This window comes from Chiloscyllium plagiosum, chromosome 37, assembly GCF_004010195.1.
Source record: "Chiloscyllium plagiosum isolate BGI_BamShark_2017 chromosome 37, ASM401019v2, whole genome shotgun sequence".
NCBI lineage: Eukaryota > Metazoa > Chordata > Chondrichthyes > Orectolobiformes > Hemiscylliidae > Chiloscyllium > Chiloscyllium plagiosum.
The window spans coordinates 24,311,986-24,323,207 of record NC_057746.1 but is presented as its reverse complement, the minus strand read 5'-3'; the positions used below and the strand labels follow the sequence as shown (position 1 = coordinate 24,323,207).

Below are 11,222 nucleotides of genomic sequence, written 5' to 3'. Positions count from 1 at the left end.
TATGTGTGTGTGTGTATGTGTGTGTGAGTATGTGTGTGTATATGTGTGTGTGTGTATGTGTGTGTGTGTGTGTACTTATGCGCGAGCGACTGGTTGTGGGCTGTGTGGGTGTGAGTGACAGGGATCCAGGTTTGATTCCAGCCTCGGGCAACTGACTGTGTGGAGTTTGCACATTCTCCCCGCGTCTGTGTGGGTTTCCTCCGGGTGCTCCGGTTTCCTCCCACAGTCCAAAGATGTACAGGTCAGGATGAATTGGTCGTGCTAAATTGCCCATAGTGTTAGGTGGATTAGTCAGGGGTAAATGTAGGGGAATGGGTCTGGGTGGGTTACTCTTCGGAGGGTCGGTGTGGACTTGTGTGGCTGAAGGGCCTGTTTCCACACTGTAGGGAATCTAATCTAAATAACATGCCAGGATAAACGGTTGCTGCTGGATGTCCTGTCGCAGCCAGAAGCTGTGCGCTATCCCAGGACTGACGGAGGCCTTTGTAATGTACACGAAGCACTGGACCCTGCCTCACAGCACCAGGGTCCCAGGTTCAAATCTACCCTCGGGTGACTGTGTGGAGTTTGCACATTTTCCCCGTGTCTGCGTGGGGTTCCTCCGGGTGCTCCGGTTTCCTCCCACAGTCCAAAGATGTGCAGGCCAGGTGAATTGGCCATGTTGTTCGGCGCATTACTCAGAGAGAGTTGGGTCTGGGTGGGTTGCTCTTCGGAGGGTCGGTGTGGACATATTGGGCCGAAGAGCCTGTTTCCACACTGTAGGGAATCTAATCTAATCTAATCTAATCACATCAGGCTGTTGCAAACACAAATTTGTGATTTTTGAGAAGATTTGTAGCTCAGGTTTTTTGCTGGCTGAGCTGGTAGATTTGTTCTCAGACGTTTCGTCACCATGCTCGGTAACATCATCAGTTAGTCCTGCTTTCTATTTGTGTGTCTTGGTCATTTACAAAATACAATGGGAAGGACTGTAACAAACACTACATCAGACAGACAGGCAGAAAACTAGCCACCAGGATACACAAACACCAACTAGTCACCAAAAGACCTGACCCACTATCACTAGTATCCTCACACACAGATGAACAGGGACACCAGTTTGACAGGAATAAGACATCCATCCTGGGACAGGCAAAATAGAGACATGCACGGGAATTCCTAGAGACCTGGCATTCAAACCAGAACACCATCAATAAACCCATCGATTTGGACCCCATTTACCAATCTCTGAGGAAAAGAACCGGAAATGATATCACTCAACACAACAGACCAAGACACACAAATAGAAAGCGGAACACTAACACCAGCGCTTCACTGTAGGCTCACTGATGACGTTACTGAGCATGGTGGCGAAACGTCTGAAAACAAACCTTCCAGCTCAGTGAGCAAACTTACAACCTGAATGCGCACAAACGTACGAACCTGGCTGCTGCAGAGCACAGTCACAGTTGCTTCTGTGACAGGCCAGTGTCGCACAGGCCCATGGTCTGTCCACGCCCCGGGGGTGTGGGGTGGTGGGCAGGGTGGGGAAGGGTGCTGTACTGTCCCTTGGAGAGCCACTCTGGAATATAAAGCCAGCCTCAATGACGGTTATCACTTAAAAAAAAAACACTCACCTCACCAAGTTGCAGAGTCTCGACAGTGTGGGATTGGGCCACTTGGCCCATCGAGTCTGCACCAACCCACCGAAGAGCAACTCACTCAGACCAGCGGTGCCAACCATTGAGCTGCTGTGCTGCCCTGGCGACTGATGTCCCTTCGGGGAAGATAATCTATCGCCCTGACCTGGTCTGGCCTACATGTGACTCTAGACCCCCAACCCCTCTGCTTCACACCGTCACAGCATCATTATGATGCTGATGGAGGCCTTTCGTTCCATCGGGCCTGTACTGGCTCTTCCAGCGAGCATCGCCAGGTGGTGCCAATCTTTGTACTTTCCTCCCCCACAGCCTCGCACAACGTTTCTATCGGAAAGTATCACCCAGTGCCTGCTCCTGGCCCCTATCCCTCTAATCATGTACTTATCCAGATGCCTTTTGAAATGCTGTAATTGTACCTGCATCCACCGCTTCCTCTGGCAGCTCATTCCCCACTCTGTGTAAAAAAATGCTCCCTCTCATGTCCTTTTTAAATCTTTCTCCTCTCACCTTGAAAATATGGCCCCTAGCCAAAAAGGCACCTGCCATTCACCTTATCGCTACCTCTCATGGTGTTAAAAAATAACGTCACCCCCTCAACTTTCTATGCTCTGGTGAAAAAGGTCCCAGCCTATCTGGCCTCTTCTTATAAATTGAACCCATCATTCCTGGGAACATCCTATATCTTTTCTGGACCCTCTCCAATTTAATAAAATCCTTCCTATAGCTCATCACGGATTAGAATTGCTTGACACGGGTGCTAAACGAGTGGCCGTTTACAGTTTCCTATAGAAACAGCTGTGACTCCAGCACCCATTCTCAACGATCCCATTATCAGCTCGTCCCTTTCCATTATTCAGTAGCACACGCTCTCTGTTTTACCTTAAACAGGTAGAGAGGACTTAGCGTTACCTGGATTGATGTTTCTCAGCAAACGCCTCCACGTGATATACTGTACTGGTCCAATGAGCTCAGCCAGGTTTAGGTCGACAGAAAATCTGGTGGGTTTCTTGAAGTTATCGTCAGTCCTGTCCAGGGAAGGACCAGCTGTTTATTTCTTGCTGTTGACTATGAGCTGAGTATTTAAATCCACTGCTGACAATTGCCATTGAAAGCTGGTGAAATGTATTGAAGTATAGATTCCTACTCGCCATGCCTCCCACTTCCATTTGTAGAAACAACTTAAAATCTTGTAACAGATATATAGTCCCTCTAGGGGGCTCAGTGGTTAGCAATGCTGCCTCACAGCGCCAGGGACCCGGGTTCGATTTTACTCTTGGGAGTTTGCACATTCTTCCCTTGGCTGAGTGGGTTTCCTCTGGTCGGTCCAATTTACTCCCACAGTCCTAAGATGTGCACAGAGTCATAGAGATATACAGCATGGAAACAGACTCTTCGGTCCAACCTGTCCATGCTGACCAGATATCCCAACCCAATCTAGTCCCACCTGCCAGCACCCGCCCCATATCCCTCCTAACCCTTCCTATTCATATACCCATTGAAATGCCTCTTAAATGTTGCAATTGTACCAGCCTCCATCACTTCATCTGGCAGCTCATTCCATACACGCACCACCCTCTGCGTGAAAAAGTTGCCCCTTAGGTCTCTTTTATATCTTTCCCCTCTCACCCTAAACCTATGCCCTCTAGTTCTGGACTCCCCTAGATGGATTGGCCCTGTTAAATTGTCCAGGGTTGTGCAGGCTAAGTGGATTAGCATGTGAAATGCAGGATGATAGGGTTAGGGTGGGGGTGTGTATCTGGGTGGGGTGCTTTTCAGAGGGTCGGTGTGGACTTGATGGGCTGAATGGCCTGCTTCCACACTGTCGGGATTCTATATCCTGGCCGATTCTCTAACCTCGAGGTCATTTTCCTGCATTATCCCCCCTGTCCTTTACTGCTTTAATATTGAGATAGGTATAGAATCTTTGCTTTGAATGTATTCAGTGACTGAATCTCGACAGCTCTTTGGAAGGTTCCTAAGATCCACCAGCCTCTGAGTGAAGACATCCCTCTTCACCTCTGTCCTTAAGAGTGCCTTATTTGAAGACTTTGTCCCCTGGCTGTGGACTCCTCACCTCAGTGGGAGGGGCAAGGATGAGGTTCCAGTCAAGGAGCTGAACCCTCGTCTCCTGTATACCAAGCATGAAACCTAATGAGACAGTGATAAGGAGCTGGTGCTCCACGTTGCTATCGATCAAAGCAAGCTATTCTAAGTAACCACCCACTCTTCATTTTGAAGACGAGGGATAATGGTTAAAGTATTCTCACCACACGTTTTGAATCACAGTTGAGGGAAATACAAAGCAAGTACGAACCTTAAAGGTCCATACAGAAAGCAACAGATTTCCTGTAAAATTGTACGTCACTGTTGGCTGACTTAATATTTCATATCCACATGCCAAAAGATCATAAGAAATATCATACCTGTCGATGATGTGTTTAGCGGTCTGCAAAAGAAGTGAAATGTAGTCAACAAAACTTGCAAATTGTTTTGTAGAGGTTTGTAGAAATCTGGTGAACGCCACATCATTGTCTTCCCATAAACATACTGCCTGCTACCTGGTGGTGGAGGGTTGGTTTTCGGACTGGAGGCCTGTGACCAACCGTGTTTTGCAGGGATCGGTGCTGGGTCCACTTTCGTTTGACAGTTACATAAATGATTTGGATGAGGGTTTGGAAGGCGTGGTGAGTAAGTTAGCAGAACACACCAAGCTTAGTGGTATAGTGCATAGTGAAGAAGGTTATCAAAGGTTCCAAAAGAGATCTTGATCAATTGGGTCAATGGGCTGAAAAAATGGCAGGGGGAGTTCAATTTGGATAAACGTGAGATATTGCATTTTGGTAAAACAAACAAGGACAGGACTTGTACAATTACTGGTAGGGCCTTGGGTAGTGAGGGACCGGAGAGACCTAGCTGTTCAAGACTGAAGGCTGGGAGTGTAGGAGGTTGAGGGGTTACCTTATAGGGGTTTATAAAATCATGAGGGGCATAGATAAGGTGAAATTTAGATGGATGTGGGCCAAATGCAGGCAAATTGGGACTACTTTAATTTGGGAAACGTGGACGAGTTGAACTGCAGGGTCTGTTTCTGTCCTGTATGACTCTATGTGTCAAGCATTTCAATGAATCTTCCCAATCTAAATACTACCCAATTTAGAGTGCCATGGCCATTAGATGACTCTGTATTACCTAGTGCTGAAAATGTGTTGCTGGAAAAGCGCAGCAGGTCAGGCAGCATCCAGGGAACAGGAGAATCGACGTTTCGGGCATAAGCCCTTCTTCAGGAATGAGGAAAGTTTGTCCAGCAGGCTAAGATAAAAGGTAGGGAGGAGGGACTTGGGGAGGACTTTAATTTGGGAAACGTGGACGAGTTGAACTGCAGGGTCTGTTTCTGTCCTGTATGACTCTATGTGTCAAGCAATTCAATGAATGTTCCCAATCTAAATACTACCCAATTTAGAGTGCAATGGCCATTAGATGACTCTGTATTACCTATCCCCTCACCCAAAGCATGGTGATCCTCAAGTTAAACCATCACCAGTCATCTCTCGCTAATGAGAGCAGCCCCATGGTCTATAGGACTGTAGCAACTTTCCCTCCACTTCTACACTGGCCTCCTCCTATATTTTCTTAATCATTAAATTTAGTGCAGAATATGATCCTGTGGTGTTATTACAAACAATGCATATATTGCAATTAAAGTTAAATCTTTCTTAGACTCTACTATTCTGAACCCTGCATCGATTGCCCCAGGATTACTACAGTAGACAGAACCCCCGAAGAATCACACTGGAGAGGTTAACTCGGTTTCTCTCTCTGCAGATGCTACCAGACATGCTGAGTTTCTCCAGCGTGTTTGTCTCTGTGTTCATCACCAAATCGAATGCTGCCTGTTCTTACTGGAGTAGTTTCATGGTTTAACGCGGATTGTCGTTTCCCTAAGTTTTGTTCTTTGAGGGGGACTGTGGGTGTCGTTGGTGAGACCACCATTTATTTCCCAACCCTACCTTGTGAAGGAAGCAGTGAGCTGCATTTCCTGAATTGTCGCACGGTTGCAGCCCAGTGGGATGGGATGATACTAACTCTCAGCCCTTTACGCTTGAGTTCTGCTGTCCTCCATTCACCTTGATCTTGCTTCCAAACCTGCCCGCTCACCTTAATTAATTCCTCCTCTTGCAGTTGCAGCACCTCTTGGATGTCTGTTATGAATTTTCGGATTGCACCACTTTCCTCAGAGTTTCTCTTCATATTGTCCTCTAATTGCACAATCAGCTTCTCCTTCTCTTTAAGCTTCATCATGAATCTCCGTTCTTCGTCTATTAAAAAGCCGTGCAATTTGGTAAACTCCGCCTGGATGTCTTCTCGCAAACCGCTGATTTGTTTCTGTTCAAATACATGGAAACCTTATTTAGGAAGCAGCAGAATTGCAATTTCTTTGACCCGTTGGTTTGAAATTTAAATACAAGTACAGAAGGATAGAGCTGTAAAATATACAGCCTTGATCTTTGGGGATATTGAGCTGGTCCTACCCCAATCTCCTGATATAAATTTGCCCAAAGTCAGCGTGCAACAAGGTTCCTGATTTATGCTTAGACAGGAAAAGCTTTTGTCAAGTTGCAGATCACGGCATTTCCTGCACAATTCTCTTCTCACTCTTACCTTCACAAAGACACCAAAATTGAGGGCTGACAAGGGGAGCAGCCAGCTCAATTTCCAATGGGATTTGAACCATGCCAGCCCTAGAACAGCCTGAGACCTTCAATACAGCTGAAAAGAGTGACGTTTCTCCTTCGTTCGCACTCTTCAAAGACACAAGAAAGGTGCCAAAGCATTGCAGCGATTTATATTGCGGGATATCTGTCATCTTCCATAACAACACCCCACCAATCAGAGTCAACTCCCTGACCAATCAGTAGCCTTTTCTCCCGCAGTATATGTTGTTTTGATGTTTTGGCATTTCTGCATTTGTCCTGAAGAGCTCAACATGTTGGTGTCCATTGAAACCTTATACAGCCATTGGCAAAGGAGAAGGAGCTCTGGACATTCAGCACTCGAGTCTGTGCATTTTCACAGAGTATTAGATGTTCAATCTAACTAACTATTTACACATCATATGGACAATTGCTCCTGACACTTGTCCTTCCCTGAAATGACACTGGATAATACTGGTAAGTTCAACTGTTGGGAGTTGTTCCCAGGTCCTGATGGGCTTCTTCCTAAGATTAGATTAGAGTAGATTCCCTACAGTGTGGAAACTAGCCCTTCGGCCTAAGAAGTCCACACTGACCCACCGAAGAGTAACCCACCCAGACCCATTTCCCTCTGACTAATGGACAATTTAGCACAGCCAATCCACCTGACCTGCACTTCTTTGGACTGTGAGAGGAAACCGGAGCACCTAGAGGAAACCCACGCAGACACGGGGAGAATGTGTAAACTCCACACAGACAGTCACCCGAGGCTGGACTCGAACCGGGAACCCTGATGCTGTGAGGCAACAGTGATAACCACTGAATCACAGTGTTGCCCGTTAAAAGAAGTGGCTAGTGTGATAGTTGGTGCAATAGTTTTCATTTTCCAAAACTGCCTTCAGGGACAGTCCCATTAGATTGTACTCTTTTATTCAAAGGAAGCAGAAAGCAGGAAACTATAAGTCAGTTAGCTCAACATCTATCAGAGAGAAACTATTAGATTAGATTAGATTAGATTACTTACATGTGGAAACAGGCCCTTCGGCCCAACAAGTCCACACCGACCCTCCGAAGAGCAACCCACCCAGACCCATTCCCCTACGTTTACCCTTTCACCTAACACTACGGGCAATTTAGCATGGCCAATTCACCTAACCTGCACATCTTTGGACTGTGGGAGGAAACCAGAGCACCCGGAGGAAACCCACTCAGACACAGGGAGAATGTGCATACTCCACACAGACAGTTGCCTGAGGCGGGAAATGAACCCAGGTCTCTGGCACTGTGAAGCAGCAGTGCTAACCACTGTGCCACCGTGCCGCCCAAAACTGTTACAATCTCTCGTTAAAGATGTTCTATCAGGGTCCTTGGATAAGTTTAAGGTAATTGGGCAGGGTCACCATCGTTTTATGAAAGCGAAATTGTGTTCAACCAATCTGTTGGAGTCCTTTGAGAAGGTAGTACATGTTATGGATAAAGGTGAACTACTGTAGTTAGTGGTATCTGATAAGATAAAACATGATTGTGGAAAGTGGTGCAGGGGTAACAAATTAACATGGATAGAAGACTGGTTGGCTAACAGGAAGGAAAGACTTGGTATAAATAGCTCTTTATCAGATGAGGAAGATGTAATGAGAGGTGTGTCACAGAGATTGGTGTTGTGACCTCTTGTTTACAATTTGTATAAATGACTCAAGAAGAGATGGAAGATATGGCTGTCATATTTGCAGATGGCACAAAGGTAGTCAGGAAGGTATTCTGTGACAAGGATACAAAGAGATTTCAAAATGTTTATTGATGTGTTAAGTGAATAGGCATAAATTGTCGCAAATGGAGTGGGAAAATGTGAAATTGCCCATTTTAGCAGGAAGAGTTAAAAGATGCATCTTTTCTGATGGTGAGAGATTGCACAGCTGTCACGTAGAGGGATCTGGGTGTCCTAGTGCATGAATTGCAAAACGATTAGTACACAAGTCCAGGGAGCAAGTCGGAATGATAACAGAATGCTATCGTTTGGGATGAGGGTAATTGAAATCAGAAGTTGGGAAATTATAGAGGGTATTGGTGAGACCATACCTGGAGAATGTGCAGAGTATTTGCCATCCTATGGAAGGAAGGATATAAATGCATTGAAGAGAAGGTTTACCTGGAATGGGTGGACCTTTCTTATGACAAAAGATCGGACAGGGCAAGGCTCATATCTGCTGGAGTTTAAAAGTGTAAGACGTGACTTGATTGAAACCGAGATGATCCTGATACAGCAGATAGGGGACACGTGGAAAGGATACTTGCTCTTATGAGAGAATGTAGAACTGGGTGTTACGTGCCAAAGGATAACTATTCACATCGAATTCAAGTCCACACTTTTATGTGAGAGCTTTATTACAGTTCGTCATACTCTATAAAACTCTCACTCCATTGATAGTTAGCTCCCCCTATAGTGCAACCAGCTCACACCCAAGTAACTCCAGATTAATAAATATCGTCAGCCCCCATTGGCTTAGGTCCCAGACAATCCTATAGACCATATTAACGGGATACTGTAAACATCAAGAGTTGCCCATTTTAATAAGTACCTTTCTCTGTGAAGATCATGAGCATTTGAAACTGTCTTCCTGGATAGACAGTCCTTGAAGGTAGATAGATTCTTGTTAAGCAGGAGGGGGTGAAGGGTTCTCAGGGGTCAGAGGGAATGTGGATCTGAGGTTACAATCAGGCCAGCCATGACCTTATCAAATGGTGGAGCAGTCCTGAGGGGCTGAATAGCCTACTGCTGCTTCTGATTTGAGTGTCTGTACGTAATACCTCACCTTTAGCTTCACCTGATCGGCCGTGTCTTCCCTCTGACTTTTGGAATACTCTTCCAGTTTCGATTCAAGGGATCCTTTCAGTGCCTTCAGTTCCTCCTGCAGCAAAGATGAGCCAAACCACAGTGCGTAATTGCAGAGGCTGCTCTGCACTGTTCATTCCACCGCTAGTTAACGGTCTAATTACCCCCCACTGGAGCCCGGATCACCCAGGGCAGTCCGATCCCTCTTGCCACACAGCGGTGACTCTCTCTGAGGGATTGGTTTGGATCATCCAATCGTCTGTTATAAATGGGGTAGCACTGTGGCTCAGTGGTTAGCACTGCTGCCTCACAGCACCAGGGACCTAGGTTCGATTCCGCCCTTGGATGACTGCCTGTCTGTCTGTGTGTGTGGAGTTTGCACATTCTCCCTGTGTCTGCGTGGGTTTCCTCCCGCAGTCCAAGGCTGTGCAGGTTAGGGTAAATTGGCCGTGCTAAATTGCCCATAGTGTTTATGGGCATTAGTCAGGTGTAAATATAAGGTAGGGGAATGTGTCTGGGTGGGTTACTCTTTGGGGGGGGGGGTCAGTGTGGACTTGTTGGGCTGAACGGCCTGTTTCCACACTATAGGGAATTGAATGTAATCTTGACTACGCCACGGGCTGATATGGAAGGTGGCAACCAGGCTTCATTAGAATTTCTCTTCTGTTTGGAATGGGCTGAGGCCATTCACCCCTTCTGGCCTAGTCTGCCAGTCCATTGTACCCTGTCTGACCTCTGGCTCTGCTCCACACCCCTTCCAATAACCACCTCATCCCACTGCCCCCGTCCGTACCCCTCACATTTTCCTCCAGCCCCATCCAAAGTTGTTTTCCGAAGGGCGGAGGTGTGCGGCCAATTCCACTTGCGATGAAGTGCTTCCTCAATTTGGCCCCACTCTGGCCTTCACGGCCTGAATCTTCCGATCTGGCTCGGAATCCCAATTTCCGACTCCGAGCAGACGAAAGGTTGCCCCATTACCTCCAGAGGGAGGGCACGATACCAGGCTCAGAGCCTGACTCCCAATCGAAGGAGTGCAGCCCGGTTGAGGAATCCTCAAAGCCAGCCTTGGAGTGGTTCGGAACTGAAACCAGGTCCCCTATTCCTTCAGGAGGAGCCACAGAGTACCTCACAGACAGCGACTGAGTTAAGTGCCGAGGGTAAGTGAGGGGCTAGGTTGGAAGAGGGTACAGTGGGTGTTAGGGTTGGAATACAGTTGAGTGAGGGGGTGGGTGGAAGTTGGGCGAGAGTGTAGACTGGGCAAAGTTGTAGAGTGGCTGGAGAGGGTAGAGTGGGCGGAGAGGGTAGAGTGGGCGAGGGTGGAGAGTGGGTGAAGGTCCGGAGTGACAGGTGGGTGAGGGTTTGATTTTATTATTGTCACACATACAAAGATACAGTCAGTAGCATTGTTTTGTGCGCTAACCAGACAACTCATAGCTTTTATCAGCACATCAGGGTAAGGGAACAGAATGCAGAATATAGTGTTACAGCTACAGAAGGAGCAACTCTAATATATGAGAGGTCTGTTCGTTAGTCTGATAACAGCGGGGAAGAAACTGGATTGAATCGGTTTGCGTTTTCAAACTTTTGCCCAAGGGAAGAGAGTATAACCAGGGTGAGAGGCGTCTTTGATTATGGTGTCTGCTTTCCCGTGGCAGCAATAAATATAGTTGGAGGGAAGACTGGTTTGCGTGATGGACCGGGTTGCATTCCCGACTCTCAGACATTTCTTGCCGTCTTGGGCACAGCAATTTCTGTACCAAGCCATGATGCATCCGGAAAGGATGCTTTCCATGGTGCATCTATAAAAATGGGTGAGAGTCACTGTGGATGTGTAGGGTAACAGGTGGTTCCATGTGCAGCTCTGGGGTATAGCTAGGGAGGGGTGGGTTTCAGGCTGCACATCCAGGGAGGGTTCCATGGCAGAGATGGTTGGGATCGGGTCAGGGATGGGTCATTGTTCTTGGGGGCTGCTGACGGGGCAGGAGGGAATGGGCCATGACTGAGTTGGGAAGGGGAGAATGGGCAGTGTCTGAGTGGGGGAAGGGGAGGGGAGAATGATCA

General features: G+C 47.2%; 1 protein-coding gene across 2 annotated transcripts in view; it reads right to left on the bottom strand.

Moving 5' to 3' along the window:
- LOC122541383 (nuclear factor 7, brain-like) overlaps nt 1-11,222 on the bottom strand; it is a 15,658-nt gene that overhangs the window by 2,666 nt on the left and 1,770 nt on the right. The window contains exons 2-5 of one of the 2 annotated variants that reach the window (XM_043678108.1): nt 9,142-9,237; nt 5,796-6,023; nt 4,064-4,086; nt 2,550-2,665 (exon numbers count right to left, since the gene is read on the bottom strand). In XM_043678108.1, coding sequence (XP_043534043.1) covers nt 2,550-2,665; nt 4,064-4,086; nt 5,796-6,023; nt 9,142-9,237 — 463 coding nt within the window. The remainder of the gene's footprint in view (nt 1-2,549; nt 2,666-4,063; nt 4,087-5,795; nt 6,024-9,141; nt 9,238-11,222) is intronic. The other variant, XM_043678109.1, reaches the window with a different exon arrangement.